We start from the raw sequence: 23,209 nt of genomic DNA on the forward strand, positions 1-23,209 counted from the left end.
CGGTTTTTTAACCGAAAAGGAAAAAACAAAAAGCAACCAAACCTATGTAGGGAAGCTAGCATCAACAGGTTTAAAATATACTTGAAAATGAAGTAGGAGTGGGGTTTATATACTGAATTAGAGTTAAGTCTGTTGCAGTGGTTTCATGGTGGTATCTTTAACTTTAAGGCATGTTGTTCCACTGGCTGACTTAAAACCAGTTACACAAGTGACACCTGTTTCTTCCTGGAATGCCATTCGGAAAGGAAGAGGTTACCAGAAAATATCTGGAGGCTTTGTCCCAGAAATGGGTTTGTACGCTTAAGGTTTTCTTTTATTTCCCCCATTTTGTAGCCTTCCCCCCGTTTTTTTTACTTACCTGTGTTGTACTTTTGTTAAGGTATATCATATGTCCTGTTGTAGCATAGGGTTTCGTAACCTCCTCACTATTGGTGTTTTGGGATGGTGTAAAGGGGTCTGTCCTGTGAACGGCAAGATGATCCCTAGCTTCTGTTCACTGGATGCCAGTAGCACTTCTGCCTAGTTCTGACAACTAAAATGTCTCCAGACATTACCAAATGTATCCTGAAGAAGGGAGTGACAAAATTGTCCCAGAATGAGAAACCACTATTCTAATGGTAACCATAAGCTGGTATAGATTTTAGGCTCTAAAACTTGAGGGGAAAATATTTTTCAAAGAACGAGCAGAATACCTCCTAAATAGCCAGTAGTTGGGCAGAGTGGCACATCCCTGTAATCCTGGTGACTTGAGAGGCTGTAGCAGGAGGATCACAATTTTGTGGCCACCCTTGGCAGCTTAGTGAGACTGTCTCACAATAAAAAATAGAAAGGATTGGAGGTATAGCTCAGTTTAGAGTTCTTACCCACTATGCATGAGGCCCTGGTTCAATCCCTAGTATCACCCCTCCCCACCACCAAAAAAAGCAGCTAGAGATATTAAGGATACTTTCTTTGAAAACAGTAATAAGGGGCTGGGATTGTGGCTCAGTGATAGAGCACTCATCTTATGAGTGTGAGGCACTGGGTTTGATCCTCAGCACCACATAAAAATAATAAATAAAGGCATTGTGTCCATCTACAGCTAAAAAAAAAATTAAAAATAGTAATAGTGATGCAGGGGACTGGATGACTTAATGTTTTGATGACAGAATCTACCTGTACTAAAGGTGCTCAAATACCTATTGATACAGAAATTATCTGTTGGTTTTGCTCTTCCAAGTGGAGTATCTAGTACATCCATGTAAAATACAAAAATTCCCTCCATCTATTTGGGAGGGGGGTACTGGAGATTGAACCCAGGGGCACTTAACCATTGAGGCACATCTCCAGCCCTTTTGTATTTTATTTTAGAGACAGGGTCTCACTAAGTTTCTCACTAAGTTGCTGAGGCTATTTTGAACTCACGATCCTCCTGCTTCAGCCTCCTGAGCTGCTGGGAATACAGGCATGTGTCATGATACCCAGCAATCCATTTGCTTTGTTAAGAAAAACTCTTGAGAATTTAAGGCAGTGTGGGAACACTGGACCTTTTGCTTTGGTTATGAAATTTGTTACTTTTTTGCCTAAAAGCCATGTCGGAGATGGACATGAAGCAACGGAAGAAATTGTTCAAGAAAGTTCGAGGGAAAGAGGTTTATATGACTATGGCATATAGCAAGGGAGGCTCCCTCATCGCACCCAGGCTTCAGCATGAGATGCGTTATGGGCACGAACCTCCACTTCACTACTCACAGACAGGAGGCGATGGTTTATCCGATGAACATTTTCATTCTCTGAATTCCTCTCAGAGACAAGGTCGGGGATATGGGATGCCCAGGTGAGACTTAACTGACTTTCATGATAATGTCTTTATTTAGATCTTGGAAATAATTACTAGACATAATTACAATAGAATTGAAAAGTTCCTTAGTAGTCTGAGTATCTTTTATACTCTTTGCCTAAAGAGCATAGAACTGATGTATACTTAAATTCTTGTCAAATGAGTTCGTTTGCATATTTGCATTCTCATAGTCTAAGGAAATGTGAAGCAGAGGAATCGATGCTCAAAGATAGAATGCCATCAAAATGAGTGTCCATGTGATACATGGTATTGTATCCATTAATATTGGGTAGGCCTGATACCAATATTAAGAATAGCAAAGCAGCTCTTGAATATTTTCAGAAAGATGTGATGATTCTATTTAATAGAGACTGAAGAGTCAGAGTAAAGAGTTCTGTTTTCCTTTCCCTTCATTTTTAGGGATTCACCTCACTTTCTAAACAGGCACAACATGCCGGGCCCTAAAGTTAGTTTTTACCCTGGCCCAGGTAAAAGGTGCTGCCAGAGCTATGATAACTTCTCCTATAGATCTCGGTAAGTATTATAAGTGTTAGGAATCAGAAAAAATGGTAAGTGTAGTTTCATTGCTGAGCAATGATAATATGGACTGATTTTTAAGTGTCAACTTTGAAATGTTTCGATTGTTACTTAGAAATCACGAACAAATTACCTACCATATTTTATCACATTTCCCTTTTTTATTTTCTGAACTACGCAAGTTCATTTAGACGTAGTCACCGCCAGATGCGTTGTATGAATAAGGAGTGCCAGTATGCCTTTGTCCCAGTGAATGGGCAGATACCCAGTGGCTTGGAAGAAACTATTACATTTTATGAAGTTGAAGAAGGAGGAGAGACTGCTTATCCAACTGTACCTGTAAGTAACCAAAGCTTCACTTAAAAAGCTAATTACTAGTTGGGGTTGTGGCTTGTGGCACAGTGTTTGCCTAGCATGTGTGAGGCACTGGGTTCAATCCTCAATACCACATTAAAAATAAAGTGATTATGTCCATCTACAACTAGAAGTATTTTTAAAAACTTGTTTTTCCTTTTTTTTAAAAAAAGTAAATCAAATGTATAAATTTTAACATTTTTCTATAAACAATAAACGCCTTCTTCAAAACCATGAGCTTTCATCTTAGAGCCTTTATTTTTTATTTTTTTTTTGGTACCAGGATTGCACTCAGGGGCACTCAACCACTGAGCTGCTTCCCCAGCTTTGTTTTTGTATTTTATTTCATTTAGGAACATAGACTCACTGAGTTGCTTAGCACCTCGCTGTTGCTAAGGCTGGCTTTGAACTTTCAATCCTCCTGCCTCAGTCTCCTGAGCTGGATTACAGGCATGCACCACCATGCCTGGCTCATCTTAGAGTTTTTAAAGATGTGTGATGAAACTTTTAAAAAAGTTATTATTAAATAAGGGGTAGAGGTAGACAATCTTACCCCTATATATTGGCTAATATTGTTTTTTTAAAAATATTTTTTAGACATTGATGGTCCTTTATTTTGTTCATTTATTTATATGCATTGCTGAGAATTGAACCCAGTGCCTCACACATGCTAGACAAGCACTCTACCACTGAGCTGCAACCCCAGCTCCAATATTTTGTTTCCTTCATCATTACTTCACATATTTTTATTCTGAAAAGTACAATTTTAAAACATTTACTTAGAGACTTTTTTATAACAGCAATTCACAGTGTTAGTTTCTTTAAAAATATCCCTCTAGTTTTTTTCTGACTAATGAAAGTGCATGTGTATATGTCTGTCTTTGGTATAGAACCATGGAGGTCCTGCTACAATGGTTCCTGCTGCTTCGGGATACTGCGTTGCAAGACGGGGACATAGCTCAGGCAAACAGACTTTCAATTCAGAGGAGGGCAATGTTCAGACTGACAATGGTGAGTCAATTATTGTCAAATACTTTTTAAAAGATGATTCTATGGCATTAGCACATCAAGGCTATGAAGTAGACCACAGGTTTGGTTTTGAGTTTGAAAGAATTCAAAGTTATTATCTCAGCTTGCTGGTTTTTCAAAGATGTCCTCAAAAGGTATTATTTCTCAAAAGAACAGACTTCTGTTTAAATAAGCCACTGTAGTGTTATAAATCATTTTCAGCTTTCTGCATAGGTCTTTGATTTAGAGTTATGATTTGGTGAGTTATCAATGGAAAATATCTATTCCTTATTAGTAAGGTGCTATTTTTTAAATTTATTTTTATGTGGTGCTGAGGATTGAACCCAGTGCCTTACGCATGCTAGGCAAGCACTCTGCTACTGAGCTATAGCCCCAGCCCAGTAAAGTGCTATTTATAGTTGTTCTCATCATTTGTATATTAACATATACATTTGACTAGTTTTTATTTTACAAGACTACTGCAAAATAACTTCTTCACCCATAGAAATCTATCTGTATAAACACAATGACGCCATTCATTTTAATAAGTAATTATGTTTATAATTTAATGTAGTTCTTACTGTATCCTCCTGAGGAATGTGGTATTCCTGTTTTATATATGAGGAAATTGAGGTTCAGAGGTAAATGATATGGCCAAGGTCATACCTTTGGTAAATGGCGGATATATAACTTTTTGTAACAGCTTTATAATTTATATACCATTCAATTACCCTTTTAACGTGTAAGGTTCTGTGATTTTTACTATATTCAAACTTCACAGTTAATTTTAGGACATTTTTATTATCCCCAATAGAATCTATATCACTAGGGCCCACTCCTCATTTACTACCAAACCCTCAGCCCTTGACTATCACCAGTAATGTTTCCTATCTCTATGGATTTCACCTATTCTGGACATTTCATATAAACAGAATCATATATTATGTGGTCCTTTGTGATTGACAGAGATGGGTCCATGTCTAAAGTTGTATATTTGTACCCTTAACATACCTTCCACTGTGGATTGTGTTTATTTTTTTACCATTTACTATTAAGTGATATCTGTCTCCTGGAAGAATTCTGGATGATTGGGGTTTGTGGTATTTGAATGACTTGATTATATTAATTAGGTTCCTTCTTTCTTGTGATATTCTTTGTGCTACTTATATTTAGGAAAATAAGAGTAGATGTTTCTAGGAATTGAATGAGGGCAAAATCTTTAGTACAAGAGTGATCTGTAAAATATTTATACATGCATATGCTTAAGAATGCTCATATTTTGCCTTTTTATTCAGATGACTCTTGTCTTTTCCTTTTAGCTGTCATGGGTAGCTTTAAATAGTTTTCTCACCCATAGTGGCACATTTGTAGTAACTTAATCTTTGTTCTCACCTTAAACCCTGATGTCCTGAGGAGTTGAAGGCCTGTGTGATTTATGAGTGATGTTTCAGAATCAAATCCAGTTTAGACTTCTGGTGTTTTATTTGGTGGAAATCTGCCAAATTGAAGATTGATTTTTCTCTGCATTTCAATGTTATAGTGATTTTTTTAACCTTTATTTATCTATATGTGGTGCTGAGGATCAAACCCAGGGCTTCACGCATGCTAGGCAAGCACTCTACCACTGAGCTACAATCCCAGCCCTATAATATTTTTTTATAACTTTGTTGTTTATATTTTTATGTGGTACTGAAGTCCGAACCCAGTGCCTCATATATGCTAGGCAAATGCTGTACCACTGACCCACACCCCCAGCCCTGTTATAGTGATCTTAAAGTAAAATATTTCATATTTTATTGAGTCATCTTTTGAGGAGAAAATGATTTTACAAGTATTGCATGAAATAGGCTGAAAAACTAATAAGGCTTGAGATAGTCCTTTAATGTCCACCTCAGAAAACTATGGGGTATAGTCAGATTACATTACAGTCACTACTTGAGTGTAAACTATATATGTTACCACCATGCTAATTTCTTTTCATTTAACTTAACACTCCTCAAAACCCATATGCACTAGGTATTTTAATCCCTATTTTTACCATAAAGAAGTACAAAGATTAAATAAGTGGCCTAAAGTTACGTTTTTTTTTTTTTTGTGTGTGTGTGTGTGTGTGTACTAGGGATTGAACCTAGGGATATTCAACCACTGAGCCATATCCCTAGCCCATTTTTTATTTTTATTTTTAAATTTTGAGACAGAGTCTTACTAAGTTGCTGAGGCTGGCTTGGAACTTGTGATCCTCCTGCCTCAGCCTCCCAAGTCACTGGATAAAATTATGTTCTTGATTGCCACACTATACTACTCTTACATGGAAAAAGTGGGCATAGCATTCAAACAGATGTAAAAACCCTAGCTAAGAGCTAAGGGGATTTTGAAGAGAAATTTGTACTATTTGTAGCTAATCCTTAGATTCAATGTCTATTGAATACTATAAAAACTCCAGTCACTTTCAAGAATGTATGCATTTTAGTTTTGAAAATGTATTCATAAAACTTAAGAGAAAAAAAAGCAAGTGTTGTCCTTTTGGATCTGCTGAGCTAAAAAGACCTATGTAAACACACTTTTGTCTTGCCTTTTTTTCTAGGGGAATATCATGAAGAGTATCTTTATCCTTCAGGTCAGTGAGATGTAATCTGACATTTATCATTGTTGGTGGAATTTCAAACTATAAATTAATGCTACTTTTTTTCCCCCTTTGGCTATATCCTCTAGAGCCAGACTATGAAACTTCAGATGTATATAGCACAACTGTGTCTACAGCAAACTTGGTAGGTATTTAATAATAGCAAATACTAATAAACTCATATCCACTATGTATTAGACCACTGTTCTAAGAACTATATATATAAATTATTTAAATCAGAATAGCCCTATGAGGCAATTAATTATATTCTCATTTTGTAGATGAAATTGAAGCATAGAAATTAAGTAATACATCTAACATCATACCACTTTTATGAAATTAATTCTGGTTAGATCTGTCCCTTATGAAGTGGTATGAGAGGACATTCTAACATTGGTAGTGATGATCATTTAGAAGATTTTATTACATTTTTTGTATCAAAATAGGCTTTAAATTCCAATATTATTAACAAGTATACTTTCTGATTATGCTGCATATCCAGTGAAGGTCTATAGGAAGGTTTGCTCAGGTATTCAGGCTGTGGATGCTCCATCCATTTTTGCCAAAGCAGGAAATAAAAGGTGATAAATGGTGCATCGGGTCTTAAAGCTTTCACTGTAGATGACGCATTACTTTCTTTTTTCATTTTGTTGACCACAGAAGGTCTCACTAAAGAGTCTAATCTCTGTGTGCCTGGAAGGCAAAAATTTGGAAATATTTCGACAGCACAAAGAACTACAACATTCAACTTAAAAGTGTATTTTCCTCCTGCAGGCAAAATACTGACTTCTACCCCAAAAGAGACAACCTAAAAAGTCCTATTCAGTGTAATCAAACTCAAAGCACAGGATTTCTGGGTAATGTGTAAGATTCTATATATTGGGTCCAGGTACAGTTCCTCTTTATCTTGAGGCCTGAACCCAAAACCACCAAGTTTAACACCCCTCTCCCAAATTTACAGTGGTGGGATAGTGTAAAAATTACAGTAAAGTTCTTAACTACTCAGAAAGGGGGAAAGTATAAGAAACATAGTTAATGGTCTGTAGCAATTCTGAGATTTATATGGGTACACATTGTGAGGGCTACCATGCTGCACATAGGGACTATTCTCTGATTTATTATTATTGGCCATATTTGAAGTAGCCACTGGAGGATAATCCTTCCTTGGTAACTGAGTGACTTTCTCAGCCTGCTTCATAGAGAAGATAGGGGCTCAAGGATTTTTATTTCCCTTGAATGGTTTTAGTCCTGGCTCATGGTTTCTTTGGCTCTGAGTTGAATTTATTTGGATTCTGTTTGATTCCTATGTTTCTGGTACCAAAAGCTATACTAACAATTCCATTTTTATAGATATACTACTTAGATTTGCTATAATTCTTTGGTTTCTTATCCCTGAGTTCTTTCTACTTGATTGCAAGTACATTGAGCTCATCAAGGATTGATGGAAGGGACATACCTTTGGACACTTTTTCATGAGGTATTTTGTCTAAGTACACAGATTATATCCCTAGTTGAACACTTGCTTTGAGGCATCTTAATGCACTCAAAGATTTTAACAGTGATTTTATTTAATGCTGCAAAGCTGAGTTTTAACTGGTCTTCATCATCCAAAGCATTTATATTATATAGTTTAGGGTTGAAACATACTTTCTTCAATCTTATGAGTCCCTAGATGCAAGGACTGTCTAGTCTATTCACTATCATTCCTTTCTACACACTGCCAACTTTTTCCTACATACATCTCTGAAAAGACCTTGCTAAACTGCTGATAATAGTCAAAACATAATACTAACATTTGCATTTCTAATTCATTTCACCAATCATTATCTCCTTCCCAGTTAGGTTTTTGTTATGGCAGCACCCTACTTCTACTTACCAGTTTCTGTTTCAGGTTTTGCTGCATTAACACTCTTCCACCCGCCCCACCAAAGACTCAGTTGGCTGCACGTAGGAAAAGTTGTCCTTGCTAATGTTATATGTCCAGTGCAGGGTGGTTATGGCCTTCTGTTCATCATTGTCACTCAGGGATCTGGAGTGATGGGCTCATACTTTCACAGTTCAGCAGGACAAAAGATACAGAAATTGAACATTGACTATTAACATTTCTGCTCATATTTCATTGGTCAAATAACTCACATGGCCATACCTAACTTTAGATGGAACTAGAAAGGCATTCCTACCATGTACCCAAGAGAACTGGAATAATTATTTTCTATTATCTAATTATGATTAATTTTAACCTTGGAATCTTCAGGTACTAAAACTTTTGTTTTACTGTTAAGTTTTCTATACATCTTAGAAATTAGAAGAAAATTCTGATGCATAATTATTTTCCCTTTCTTGTTCCTTCTCCTACTTTGCCCTTGTTAGAAAAATAGTGTTTTCCCTACCCCATTATTATTATTCTCATATTGAGTATACTTTCAATACCATCTCTTGAAATAGCCATCCAAATGAAAAGGTAAATAAAAATCTTGTCATTATGGGTGACAAGAAGGGACACTTCGTTGTTCCTTTAATTTCACTTTTTCCATGTTCCTTTTTGTTCTGAATTCATCATATGCCCCTAGAGCTTTGAATCTCATAAGAGATTCCACTCCCAGCCCCCAAATCCAAAGCAAATTTATTTTATTTTATTATTTTTTTTTGGGGGGGAAACTATTCTTTATTTTTTTTTATATTTTTAATTTTTTATTGTGGGTTGTTCAAAACATTACAAATTTCTTGACATATCATATTCCACACTTTGATTCAAGTGGGTTATGAACTCCCACCTTCACCCCATACACAGATTGCAGAATCACATCAGTTACACATCCATTGATTTATATATTGCCATACTAGTGTCTGTTGTGCTCCGCTGCCTTTCCCATCCTCCACCCTCCCCCCTCCCCACCTCTCCCCTCCCCTCCCCTCCCCTCTCTCTACCCCCTCCACTGTATAACCCTGAGGGTCTCCTTCCATTACCATGCATTTTCCCTTCTCTCTCCCTTTCCCTCCCACCTCTCATCCCTGTTAAATGTTAATCTTCTTCTCCTGCTCTTCGTCCCTACTCTGATCTTAGTTACTCTCCTTATATCAAAGAATACATTTGGCATTTGTTTTTTAGGGATTGGCTAGCTTCACTTAGCATAATCTGCTCTAATGCCATCCATTTCCCTGTAAATTCTATGATTTTGTCATTTTTTAATGCAGAGTAATACTCCATTGTGTATAAATGCCACATTTTTTTTTATCCATTCGTCTATTGAAGGGCATCTAGGTTGGTTCCACAGTCTTGCTATTGTGAACTGTGCTGCTATGAACATCGATGTAGCAGTGTCCCTGTAGCATGCTCTTTTTAGGTCTTTAGGGAATAGACCAAGAAGGGGAATAGCTGGGTCAAATGGTGGCTCCATTCCCAGCTTTCCAAGAAATCTCCATACTGCTTTCCAAATTGGCTGCACCAATTTGCAGTCCCACCAACAGTGAACAAGTGTACCCTTTTCCCCACATCCTCGCCAGCACTTGTTGTTGTTTGACTTCATAATGGCTGCCAATCTTACTGGAGTGAGATGGTATCTTAGGGTGGTTTTGATTTGCATTTCTCTGACTGCTAGAGATTGTGAGCATTTTTTCATGTACTTGTTGATTGACTGTATGTCCTCCTCTGAGAAGTGTCTGTTCAGGTCCTTGGCCCATTTGTTGATTGGGTTGTTTGTTCTCTTATTGTCTAATTTTTTTATTTCTTTGTATACTCTGGATATTAGGGCTCTATCTGAAGAGTGAGGAGTAAAGATTTGTTCCCAGGGTGTAGGCTCCCTATTTACCTCTCTTATTGTTTCTTTTGCTGAGAAAACACTTTTTAGTTTGAGTAAGTCCCATTTGTTGATTCTAGTTATTAACTTTTGTGCTATGGGTGTCCTATTGAGGAATTTGGAGCCCGACCCCACCGACTGTAGATCGTAGCCAACGTTTTCTTCTATCAGACGGCGCGTCTCTGATTTGATATCAAGCTCCTTGATCCATTTTGAATTCACTTTTGTGCATGGCGAGAGAAAGGGATTCAGTTTCATTTTGTTGCATATGGATTTCCAGTTTTCCCAGCACCATTTGTTGAAGATGCTATCCTTCCTCCATTGCATGCTTTTAGCCCCTTTATCAAATATAAGATAGTTGTAGTTTTGTGGATTGGTTTCTGTGTCCTGTATTCTGTACCATTGGTCCACCCGCCTGTTTTGGTACCAGTACCATGCTGTTTTTGTTACTATTGCTCTGTAGTATAGTTTGAAGTCTGGTATCGCTATACCGCCTGATTCACACTTCCTGCTTAGCATTGTTTTTGCTATTCTGGGTCTTTTATTTTTCCATATGAATTTCATGATTGCTTTCTCTATTTCTACAAGAAATGCTGTTGGGATTTTGATTGGCATTGCATTAAACCTATAGAGAACTTTTGGTAATATCGCCATTTTGATGATGTTAGTTCTGCCTATCCATGAACAGGGTATATTTTTCCATCTTCTAAGATCTTCTTCTATTTCTCTCTTTAGGGTTCTGTAGTTTTCATTGTATAAGTCTTTCACCTCTTTTGTTAGGTTGATTCTGAAGTATTTTATTTTTTTTGAAGATATTTTGAATGGAGTGGTTGTCCTCATTTCCATTTCAGAGGATTTGTCACTGATATACAGGAATGCCTTTGATTTATGCGTGTTGATTTTATATCCTGCCACTTTGCTGAATTAATTTATTAGCTCTAATAGTTTCTTTGTAGAGCCTTTTGGGTCTGCTAGGTATAGAATCATATCATCTGCAAATAATGATAATTTAAGTTCTTCTTTTCCTATTTTTATGCCTTTAATTTCTTTCGTCTGTCTAATTGCTCTGGCCAGTGTTTCGAGAACTATGTTGAACAGAAGTGGAGAGTCTTGTTTTGTGATCCATTCTACTAGCCTGTGTCTCTTAATTGGTGAGTTTAAGCCATTAACATTTAGGGTTATTATTGAGATATGGGTTGTTCTTCCAGCCATATTTGTTTATTTCTGTTACTAAACATGGTTTGTTTTCCTCTTTGATTATTTTCCCCCCCTTTACTGTCCTACCTCCCACTGTTGGTTTTCATTGTTATTTTCCATTTCCTCTTCCTGTAATGCTTTGGCGAGGATGTTTTGAAGAGATGGTTTTCTAGCTGCGAATTCTTTAAACTTTTGTTTATCGTGGAAGGTTTTAATTTCATCTTCCATCCTGAAGCTTAATTTCGCTGGATATACAATTCTTGGTTGGAACCCATTTTCTTTCAGTGTTTGAAATATGTTATTGCAGGATCTTCTAGCTTTCAGAGTCTGTGTTGAAAGATCAGCTGTTATCCTGATTGGCTTACCCCTAAATGTAATCTGCTTCCTTTCTCTTGTAGCTTTTAAAATTCTCTCCTTATTCTGTATGTTGGGCATCTTCATTATAATGTGTCTAGGTGTGGATCGCTTATGATTTTGCACATTCGGCGTCCTGTAGGCTTCTAGGATTTGGGATTCTGTCTCATTCTTCAAGTCTGGGAAGTTTTCTCGTATTATTTCATTGAATAGACTGCTCATTCCTTTGGTTTGGAGCTCTGTACCTTCCTGTATCCCAATGACTCTTAAGTTTGGTGTCTTAATGTTATCCCATATTTCTTGGATGTTCTGCTCATGGTTTCTTAACAGTCTTGCTGAGCTGTCTATGTTCTTTTCCAGTTGAAATACTTTGTCTTCATTGTCTGATGTTCTATCTTCTAAGTGTTCTACTCTGCTGGTAGTATTCTCCATTGAGTTTTTAAGTTGGTTTATTGCTTCCTGCATTTCTAGGATTTCTGTTTGTTTGTTTTTTATAACCTCTATCTCCCTGTATAGTTGATCCTTTGCTTCCTGGATTTGTTTGTGTAATTCATTGTCGAGGTGATCTTTCATTGTCTGATTTTGCTGTTTAATGTCTTCCTTGATACTCCAGATCATCTGAAGCATGTATATCCTGAATTCTTTATCTGACATTCCATCTGCTGCAGCTGGTACCTCTTCTAAAGTTGCGTTGACCTGCATTGCCTGTGGTCCTTTCTTTCCTTGTCTTTTCATATTGCTTGCGTATCTTTCCTGCAGGTGCGGGTGGCTGCTCTGCTCTCTCCTTATTCCAATTGGGGTGTCGTGGCTAACACGCCGGCAGGTCACTGGGCCTGTTCTGGGCGCTGGCGGCGGCTCTGTTCTGCCCCTACTCCAATTGGGGTGACAAGTGTACCACGCCGGCAGGCCACCGGGTCTGCTCCGCCGGTCGTTTGCAGGTTTGCTTACCCTGCAGGTGCGGGCGGCGGCTCTACTCTGCCCCTACTCCAAATGGGGTGACGTGTCTGTCGTACCGGCAGGCCACTGGGCCTGTCCCGCTGGTCGGTCGCAGATCTGCCCACCTTTCGGGCACAGGTGGAGGCTCTGCTCTGCCCCTACTCTAATTGGGGTGTCGTGACTACCCCGCCTGCAGGACGCTGGGCCTGTTCCTGGCACGGGCCGCGACTCTGCTCTGCCCCTACTCCAATTAGGGTGGTGTGTGTACCACGCCGGCAGGCTCCTGGGCCTGATCCACCAGTCCGTTGCAGGTCTGCCTACCTTGGAGGCGCGGACGGCGGATCTGCCCTGCCCCTCCTACCACGCCTGCGGACCCCTGGGCCTGATCTGCAGGTTGGTCACAGGTCTGCTCACCCTGCGGGCACGGGTGGCGGTTCCACTCCGCCTCCACTCCAATTGGGGTCACGTGACCACCACACCGGCAGGGCCTGATCCGGGCGTGGGAGAAGGATCTGCTCTGCCCCTACTCAAGTTGGGGTGACGTTTGTACCACACTGGCAGGCCACTGGGCCTGACCCGCCAGGCTGTCACAGGTCTGTTTACCTTGCAAGCGTGAAGGGCAGCTCTGCCCTGCCCCTCCTACCACGCCCATGTACCACTGGGTCGCGGGTCTGCCCACCTTGCGGGTGCGGGTGGCGGCTCCTCTCCGCCCCCTCTCCAATTGGGGTCACGCGGTCACCACGCTGGCGAGCCGCTGGGCCTGCTCCGGGCGCTGGCGGCGGCCCGTCTCCTCCCCTCTGGCTCGACGACAAATTGAGGAGACTGGGGTGTCTGTGCCTCACCCCCCCTACCAGGAGACCAACTGTTTATGTTGCCGCTGGTATTGATGAAGTTCTCTCCTCCGCCGCTTTCTGATGACATCAGATCTCTGCCATGTTGGTATCCTATGCGAATGGCAGCATTTCGTTCCCCTTGCCGGGCAACCAAAGCAACGGGTGAGTCCTGACCGGCCCTCAGCAGGACCCGGACCGAGAAGCAGTTTCCGCGGGCTCCTAGCCCCGGGCCAGGGAAGTTCCAGGAGCCAGAACTCGGCCGCTCCGTGTAAGCTCCTATAAGTGTAGTCTCCAAGAAGCAGTCCCCGCGGGGTCAGTTCCGGGAGCCGGAATTCAGCCGCTTAGTGCTTGGTGTATGCTCTGATAGGAGCAGGGTCCAAGAAGCAGCCTCCCCAGGCTCCGCAGCCCTGGGCCAGGGCGGTTCCGGGACGGTTCCGGGAGCCGGAACTCGGCTGCCCTGTGCTCGGTGTTCGCTCCGATAAGATCAGGTTCTAAGAAGCACCCAGGCACTGAACCCTAGCAATCGGTCTGCAAGCCGCAGGCGAATTGCAGCCTGAAATTACCTGTTCTATGGCTGAATGAGCTGCGGTCAGTCGAAAACAGGTATGGTGACGTCAGCTTTCCAACATGGTGGCTGCTGGCCTCCTCTGTGGTCTGACCGGTGTGGAGAACCGAGATGGACCGCTTCCTTCCCCCGTCTCGAACCCAGAATTCAGCCCTGAGTACGGTGCTTGCACGGCTGGCAGAAACTGCAGCGCTGTATCCCTGCGCCGCTATCTCCTCGTTTCCCAGCGCGCGCTGCAGACTCTAGCTGCGGGGCGATTTGCTGAATAAGCAGTGTTACCCTCTGTGCGACAAACCTCTCGCGTTTGAGTCCCCGTAGCCGATCCTCGTGCGATGGAAATCCTTCCTCCAGGTTCCGGAGCACCCCACTATTGTTGGAAATTCCTAACAAGATATCCTTTAGCAGTCCTGACTTGTCATACTCCCACACAGTGAAGCAGCACACGGGGGCAATGCACTCCCCTTGCCGCCATCTTCCTTCTCCCAAAGCAAATTTATAAGTGATTTTTTGCTGCTGTATTTTTGCTGCCACAGTAATCTGTTATGCATAAGTCTAAGCCTTTTTAAATGATCTTTACTTTCACAAAAACAAGGTCTTGGGCCACAGGGAAATAGTATTTGAATCCTTACTCTGTTAACATCCTGCTTAATTAGGATGTAGCTAAACAAGCACTGAACCTATCCTTGTCCCAAACTACAGATAAAAGGCTTTCTTTTAGGAAAACTGTTATTGGTGTTTGAAGCTTTTAGGGCAAGAAAGACCTACTAAGAAGGTGTTTCAATCCATGACGACTGGTTGGTTGTGATGAGGATAGGTAATATAGCTGTCACCTAAATTAGGTACTAGAATGATACCTTTTGAACCATTGTCTTAGTAGTCACTTGAAAACTTGAATGATTTCAGGACATATCACTTTCATTTAGCTTTAAAGATTGAAACAAAGCAGATATTTTATTAATGTGTTGGCTTCTGGATTTCTTTGTTCAACTATATTTCTGTATTCGTTAAAGTCTCTTCAGGACAGAAGACCATGTTCTTTGTCTCCTCAGGATACAGTTACCTCATACAGCTACCCCCAGAAGGTAATCTCTTAATATTAGCAAGCATTCATTTACATGGTCTGAATAGAGGAAATGAGTTTTCTCTTTCTTTACCTTTATCATACTTCTAAGCATCTGCTTGTGTTTCTTTAAATAGTATTTTAATCTTGTGGCACCTGGCAGAGTGATTCATAAATTCATTCAACAAATTGATTAAACATATATGGTATTCCAGACACTGTTCTATGTGTTCATGTTAAACTACTCGTACTTTACCATGAAACTTGTACATAATGAATGAGTTAATATTAAATTACCTAACAAAGTTATCTTTGTTTTACTGAAACTTAAATGTAAGGCTGTCCTCTGGAATTCAGAGTCAGCATAAAGAAAAGAAGCTGAAATCAAAGAGTGAATAGGATTGTCTGGGAAAAGGAAGAGATTGAGAATCTAGAACAGAGCCTGCTGTTCACAAAATTTAGAAAATGAATAGAAAATGAATAGTCAAGGATGGAAGAAAAGCATATTATGCTTCCATATTGTAGAAGTTCTGAAGAGGGAAGAATTTTGAGGAACAGTCAAGTGTCACTTGCTGCCAAGAGGTCAAACAACATAAAGATTAACAAGAGTCTACTAGAGTTTGCCATAGAGACCACTGATGACTTTGAATGCAATTTCAGAGGAACAGAGTGAGTAGCAGGCACTCTGCAGTTAGTGGTAAGTTTTGGAAATAGGGGCTGCCAGTGAGGACGGTGTTTAATAGGAGTCTGTTACCATTGATTACCTCTTCATGCTCATCCCTGTAGTAGATGCTGTGAGAAAGTAACCTGTTCTCTTGAGGAGCTTTTTCCTAAGCAGCAAAAATTGCAATCTCATGAAATCTTGAAGTTAAAAAAATGCAAAGCACCTTTTATATTTAAAAAGTGTTTATGTGGGGAAATGTGTATGCATATATGCATTACAAATCTCTGGAATGATTGGCAGGAAACACAGAAGTGACCTGGTTGGGAAGAAGGCAACTAGGTATATGGAGGACAGGAGTTTGAAGGAAATTTTTCATTGAAGTTTCATTGAATCATTTTGTTTGCCTTTTCGGGAAAACAAAATTAAAAAGCTTTCAAAATAATGTCGTGTCTTCTAAAAGAAGTAACCTTTCTATATAGGGTTTATACAAAGTTTGACTTTTCAGTGTTTTACTTATCAAAACAAAATATTTCCTATAATGTAGGTTCAGATAAGAAACCAATGCTGTTAAAGAAGCCAAACTTAAGAATTCTGAACTTTCTTCTATACTTTCAGATGATGGGAAATTCTGCAGCAGTTGCAGCTTCCTGTGCCAATAATGTTCCAGCTGCAGTCTTATCTAACTGTACAGCAGCTAATCAAGCTAGTAATACCTCGCCAGTTTCCTCACAGAATGTTATTCAGCCTCTATTTGTATCTCCACCTACAGGAGGTAGATCAGGTAGGTTTTTAGTGTTTGCTTACTTTGAAAGCTCTTTTCCTATTCATAAACATGTACATACGAGTATTCTAGCTATTAGATAGGATAATTTTATAATATCTTGAATTTTAACTTATTAAGTTTGTGGTGCTATTCAGGAATCCATGAGATTTGAGAGTCAAGGTTTCAATTGGCTCCAGTAAGATTCTGTGCCTATCATATGCTACTGACTACTTAGAAGACTTGTACTAGTTTCTAAAACTTGAGTTGTTTTATTATGTTACTCACTTTATTGGATAAATTTCTAAAAAGTTTGCTGTAAAATACATTCCTGTGTAATGAATTATGTTCCTATAAATATCATAATAAAGAATATTAGGCTCTAGATTTTAAGAATCTAGGTTAAAATCCCAGTTTTGCAGCTTATTAGGTGTGTAATTTTGGTCATGTTACTAAACCTTTTTTATCTATGTGCTTGGGAGTATGGATAGTACTAATTCATGCAGTAGTTGTGGAATGGAATGATTTAATATAAATTAAAATTCTCAGAATTCTGAGAAGATCATGGCAACAACAGCATAGCTTTTCTGAGTCCTCAAGTAAAAACCTACAAACAAAATCTGCAACAAAACTAGATGATATGGTATCCACACAAACCCTCAAATTGAAGTAGGTAGGGAGAAACTACCAGCACAGGACTTTTGAATACTCTCAGGTTTGTGTGGGAGCAAGAAGCTTGAAGCACTGAGGATGTTATATAGACTGAAGAATAGAATAACCCCAAAAGAAATTAGAGTGGCCAATTTGGAATAAGTAGCTAAAACTGGGAAGGGATTTGATCTTTCTAATAGTAGGAGAGTGTATGAGCCACTTGATAGAAGAACCAAAAGGTTTAGAAAGCAGTTTAGCCCCTCAGACCTGACCTTGCAGTGCTCCCTTTTAGGGTATTGTTTCTCACTGAGGAGAAGTTTCTGGGAGTGGATTCAGAATTGATCATGATGGGGGAAAAGACCAGGTCCAGACTAAAATTGGGGAGGACAGAACCAAGGAATCCTAGAAACCAGTTATATTTTGAATATTCCACAAAACAGAGCTTAATGAAGTCAGAAGACTATTCCCCACTTGTAAAATTCATGAAAATTAATTTTGCATATAACTAAAAAAAGAAAAGCATTAAGGTAAAATGGTATACAAAGATATGTTAAGAAATATTAGAATAATATCCCTGCCAGGCGTGGTGACACATGCCTGTAGTACCAGTGGCTTGGAAGGCTAAGGCAGGAGGATAATGAGTTCAAAGGCAAGGCACTAAGCAACTCAGTGAGACGGTATCTCTAAATAAAATATAGAATAGAGCTGGGGATGTGGCTCAGTGGTCAAGTGTCCAAGTTCACTCCCTGGTAACCTTCACACACACAAGGTCTGGGGATATGGGTTGGTGGTTAGGTGCCCCTGGGCTCAATCAATCCCTGATAGAAAAGAAAAAGATGAATATCCCTGCAGATGGCAAAAGTATGCCAGAAATTAAGCTCAGCAAACTTAAAATTGTAACAGTCTATTTCAAAATGAGGTAAAGAAATTAACAAAATACTACAGAATGTTAAAGAATAACAGAAGTCAGAATTAGAAAAACACATGAGGCTACAATATTCAGGAAAGATTTAGAAAAAGAAGACGATCATTTTAGTAATGACAAACTATAAAGAGCCCAATCTAATATATATACTAGCTAGAAAAACGAGGCCAGGCATAGTGGGGGAATGCCTATAATCCCAGCCCCTCTGAGGCAGGAAGGCTGAGGCAGAAAGATCTCAAGTTGGAGTCCAGCCTCAGCAACTTATTGCTATGCTGTCAAGCAAGGCAATCACATGTGGTAATTTAAATTAGTTGCAATTCAATAAAATATTTAGTTCTTCAGTCACTTAAGCCTCATGCTAAGTGCTCAAAGCCACACGTGGCTAGCAGTTATGGTATAGGACAACACAGAATATTTGTACCCTCATAGAAAATTGTCACACAATAGTGTATAGAGAATGAGGTTTGAATTTTTACCCAAAATATGTTTCAGTCATTTTTTTTTGCATTAGTTTTGGTGACCCCTTAAATTTTGTGCTGGAGCACCTCACCATACCTTAGTCTTGGCCCTGTTCTTTGATCTGTAGAGAAGTGGAGCCTTACTGTATATATTTATATTCCCTTCTGAAATGTCCTAAAGCAGCTGCAGCTACATGGATGGGCGAAATGCCCTATGTTGATTTCTGCTAATATCAGAGAAAACAGTACTTCTCTCTTTCTGGAGCCATCCCTTGAATTATACCTGTTAAGCTTATGGAGCTCAAAGTCTGAGGATGTCATGCTTATGCATTTCTAGAGCAATTGAAAATAAAAGCCTTTTCTTAAAGGGCTTACTGTACAGACAGTAACCTTCAAATTTCTTTTACTGTTGATTTAGGCCTATGAGAATGTATTAAACTATCTCTGTCTACTGGCCTGCTATTTTCCAACTGAGTACTCCATGCTACTTTTTTTTAAAGAGATGGTGTGGTTTGTTTTGAGTGCTAGTTTTAAAGGAATAAAGGTGTTTTTTTTTTTTTTTTTTTTTTTTTTTGGATAAGCCATTTTTTTGGTTGGTTCATAGATTTAGAGCATTAGGGGATATTCTGAAAATTAAATTCTTTTCCCAAAAGTGGAGATTTCTAATCATATGTCAAAATTCTAAAATAGTTGAGCAAATTTTAAAAATTTACTGTTTAATTGAGACACAGTAAAATTCTTGTTTTGATGCTCAGTTCTATGAGTTTTTAATAAATGCATAAAGTTGTATAACTGCCACCACAATGAAGACAGAATTGTTTTATCACCCCCCAAAATTGTTTCATCAACTTTTAGATCATCCTAAGACACAATCTCTTATTACTATTAGCCTGTAGCTTTGTAAAAAGTACAGATGAGTATGTTACTAGTATTTGTCACTGAATGAAAACAGTATGGATTAGTTCTTGCTAAATTACCAAAATAATAAACTTGCATAAATTGTCCCTATACTAACCTCAGGCTACTTGAACCCAAATATTCAATCCTTTATTGAATGATGCAATGAAACTTTCTATACTCTTAGGGCTAAAATGATAGTGCCAGTAATACAGCAATGAAATTTGGTACTTGAATTTCCCAATTTGGCAAAAATAATTAGTTTAATTGATCATTTATCAAAAAATGAACAAATTTAATTTGGCATATTATACATGTGTATGTATGTTTTTGCTATGTTGGAACCATAATTTTTCCTTTATCATAATAGAGGATGAATATTTAAGCATTATATTTTCATTTCACATATCAAAAATTGTCATAAATGAGCATTGTTTTTAAGCTGTTTTAACAAGCATGAAATGTTGAAAGGATAAAATATTGCATATATCCTGCTTTGTTTTAGATTTTTGTCCCTCCTTAGAGATTAAAATGTGGTAAGCTGTAGTTACCTATATTCCTCAGATGCTTACCAGTAGAATTCTTCAGACATAACTGAAAACTCTGAAATCTCTAATCTGTGCTGTTTAATCTGTCTCTTCTGAACTTCTATATCTTGTAATTTTGACTGACAGATTGCTGAAAACATGTTTAAATTTGTGTTGGATATAAAGCTAAGTAACCTTCCAGCTTTTTGTTTTTAAGTCAAACTATGAGTTAAGAATTCTTTGATCATATTCAGGAAATAAGAAAGCCCAGAAGATGAACTATTGCTTTTAAGATGTTACTCTTGTGCACTGACACTTTGTTTTGTTAGTGATTGCAGCACCATCCTATCCGTACCATTCTGTTCCTGCTGCTGGGTCCTCTCTCCCACCACCACCACTACCACTTCCTGCTTCTGCTCTTGAAATGGGGGAGGCTTCAAACTTACCACCTCCACCTCCACCTCCACCCTATTCCTGTGATCCAAGTGGCAGTGATCTGCCTCAAGGTAAGTAGATTTTGAGACTTGTATAAGTTTATTTATGTCTGAGCAATTTTTTAAGAGCTATCTTTGGTTGACCTATGAGGTGGGGAACCAAATGGAAATTGACTTGAGACCATAATGCTGGGTAATTGACTAGGGAAAGGATCAATTGTAAATTAAAAGCTGAGAATATCTTCTGTATAATAAATGGGTAGTTCATTTCAACAACTCATGATGTTTTTTGTTTGTTTGTTTGTTTTAGTAACAACCTGTCTATCCTGAAGTTTCTCAAATGAGAAGCTTTGCTTTTCTCAATTATTTTTCTTGAAAAGCAGGAGTTGGTATCAGAATTTTTCCTTTGCATAAACTTACGAAATTATTGCAATCTTGAGTGCAACTGAATTTTGAATAGGGCTCTTAAGGGTCTGATCTGCCTTGGATTTCAGCTATGTGTTCCTGTTTCTAAAGAGTAATTTTCCATGGGAAGTTTTTTGTTACCTCTCCATTTGTCAGTATTTACTCAAGAGAATTATAGTTGCCGGAGAATTATAGTTGTTGGTCATTTGCAGCTTGCTTATATTTTTGGCTTAGCATTCTCTTGATTTTTCTAGCTGCTTATCTACTCTGTTGTGAGTTTTTCCCTAGCCCTTAAGGCAATCATCAAAATTGTCTCCAACTCGATTCTGTTTTTTTTTTCCCCTACCTTAAAACTTCATTGTGTCTATGTAGTGATTCCCAAATTGTGCATTGGTCTCAAAAGTTTCAGTTAGCTTGTTTTCTAGCTGCTCTCAAGGTATTTCCTGTAGCTTTTTAGACTTCCATTTCAAACTTAAATGTCCATGATAAAATTCCTCATCTTATCTCCCTTTCTTATTCCAGGCCACACAAAATATTGATTCTTCTTATTTTCTTAAATTTCCATCTAATTTACCCAATATCTAAACCCTGATTTCTATATTCTCTCTCCCTTCTTCCCCCTCTGTGTCCAAGAAGTCACCACATAATGCTGATTTTCATTTTCCAGCATATTATTATGAAAATATTCAAGCATACATTAGAGTTTTTTTTTTTTTTTATTTTTAGAGTGGTGGGGATCAAACCCAGGGTCTCAGACATGCCAGACAAGCACTCTTACCACTAAGTCACATCCCAGCTTTTGTAGTTGAATTTTCAAATGTGTAGTAATATATTCATCATCAAGATTCTGTCTTTAATGTTTATCTAGCTTTGTCACATGTTTGTTCATCTTGCCCTCCATTTATCTCCCTGTCAATTGATTAATCCATCTTACTTTTTAAAAAATTTTTTAGTTGTTGACAAACATTTATTTTAGTTATTTTTATGCAGTGCTGAAAATAAAACCCAGTGCCTCACACATGCCTGGCAAACACTCTATCACTAAGCTCCAACCCCAACCCTCCATCTTATCTTTATGAATTGAAAAAAAATATATAGATATCAATAGACCTTCCCAGAATAGGTAAAGAACATGTGGTATAAATTTCCAAAATGGAATGCTGTTCACCTGTAGAAAGGATAAAACCCTGTCATTTGTAGCAACATGGATGAACCTGGAGGACATTATGTTCAGTGAAATAAGTTAGGCACACAAATATCACCTGATCTCACTCATTTGGAATTTTAAACTGATCTTATGGAAGTACTGAGTAGAAGAGTGATTATTGGAGGCTGGGAAGGGTAGAGGAGAGAGGAGGATGGGGTAAAGATTGGTCAGTGGGTACAAAATTTTAGTTAGATATGAGGAATATGTCTGGTATTCCATTTGCATAGTAGGGTTACTATAGTTAATAATGTATATTTCAAAATAACTAGAAGAAAATATTTTGAATGTTTCACCACAAAGAAATGTTAAACGTTTGTGATGATGAATATGCTTAATATGCTGATTAGATCATTATGTAATGTATACATGTGTCAACATGGGATATCATGTTATACCTCATAAATATGTACAGTTATGCATCGATTATAATCAAAACAATGCATGCACCTGTGTTACCTAAATCCCATTCAAGGTATTAAACATTATCATTAATCTGGGCATGGTGACACACACCTGTTATCCCAGTGACTCGAGAGGCTGAGGCAGGGGGATTGGACATTCAAGACCAATCTCAGCAATTTAGCAAGACCCTATTAAAAAAATAACTAAAATTCTGGGGATGTGACTGAGTGGTAAATCACCTGTGGGTTCAAGCTCCAGTGTCCCCCTCAAAAAATTACCATCCCACTGTGTTTTCTTATGTCTTTCTTGGGGCCCCTCCCTATTTTTCCCCAGAGTCGGCCACTGTTCTGATTTTTTTCTGCCATAGATTAGTTTTGTACGTTTTAAAATTCCATCAATACAGTATATAGTATTTATAGAAAGCTTCTTAAACTCAGCATAATGTTTTTGATATTTATCCATGCTGCATATATTGATAGTCCATTTTCTTTTATTGCTGATTAATAGTTCATTGTATCAGTATTCCAAAGTTCATCCATTTTCCTGTTGATTTACATCTGGGCTATTTCCAGTTTAAAGCTGTTACAAATAAAGACTGACAAAGACTTTCTTGCTCAAGTCTTTGTGAATAAATGTTTTCATTTCCTTTGAACAAATACCTAGCAGTGGAATTGCTGGGTCATAGAAATTTGTGTTTACTTTTATAAGAAATTGCCAAACATTTTGCCAAAGCTGTACTATTTTGAACTCCCACTAGCACAAGAATTTCTTATCCTCACAAACATCAGTGCTGTCA

The 23,209-nt window shown here is 38.5% G+C and overlaps 1 protein-coding gene across 9 annotated transcripts in view; it reads left to right on the forward strand.

Annotated features, from left to right (window-relative positions):
• The window catches only part of Alg13 (ALG13 UDP-N-acetylglucosaminyltransferase subunit), a 78,207-nt gene that overhangs the window by 44,661 nt on the left and 10,337 nt on the right, over nucleotides 1-23,209 (forward strand). For 5 of the 9 annotated variants that reach the window (XM_046420792.1, XM_058571651.1, XM_058571653.1 and 2 more), the window contains 10 exons: nucleotides 169-290; nucleotides 1,570-1,816; nucleotides 2,240-2,353; nucleotides 2,539-2,695; nucleotides 3,601-3,721; nucleotides 6,303-6,335; nucleotides 6,431-6,486; nucleotides 15,034-15,105; nucleotides 16,363-16,528; nucleotides 20,295-20,471. In XM_046420792.1, coding sequence (XP_046276748.1) covers nucleotides 169-290; nucleotides 1,570-1,816; nucleotides 2,240-2,353; nucleotides 2,539-2,695; nucleotides 3,601-3,721; nucleotides 6,303-6,335; nucleotides 6,431-6,486; nucleotides 15,034-15,105; nucleotides 16,363-16,528; nucleotides 20,295-20,471 — 1,265 coding nt within the window. Of the gene's footprint in view, nucleotides 1-168; nucleotides 291-1,569; nucleotides 1,817-2,239; nucleotides 2,354-2,538; nucleotides 2,696-3,600; nucleotides 3,722-6,302; nucleotides 6,336-6,430; nucleotides 6,487-15,033; nucleotides 15,106-15,608; nucleotides 15,749-16,362; nucleotides 16,529-20,294; nucleotides 20,472-23,209 lie in introns of those variants that run through there. The other 4 variants (XM_058571650.1, XM_058571652.1, XM_058571656.1 and 1 more) reach the window with 4 other exon arrangements.

This window comes from Marmota monax, unplaced genomic scaffold, assembly GCF_021218885.2.
Source record: "Marmota monax isolate L192 unplaced genomic scaffold, Marmota_monax_Labrador192_F-V1.1 WCK01_AAM20220418_F8-fsc00050, whole genome shotgun sequence".
Classification (NCBI taxonomy): Eukaryota; Metazoa; Chordata; class Mammalia; order Rodentia; family Sciuridae; genus Marmota; species Marmota monax.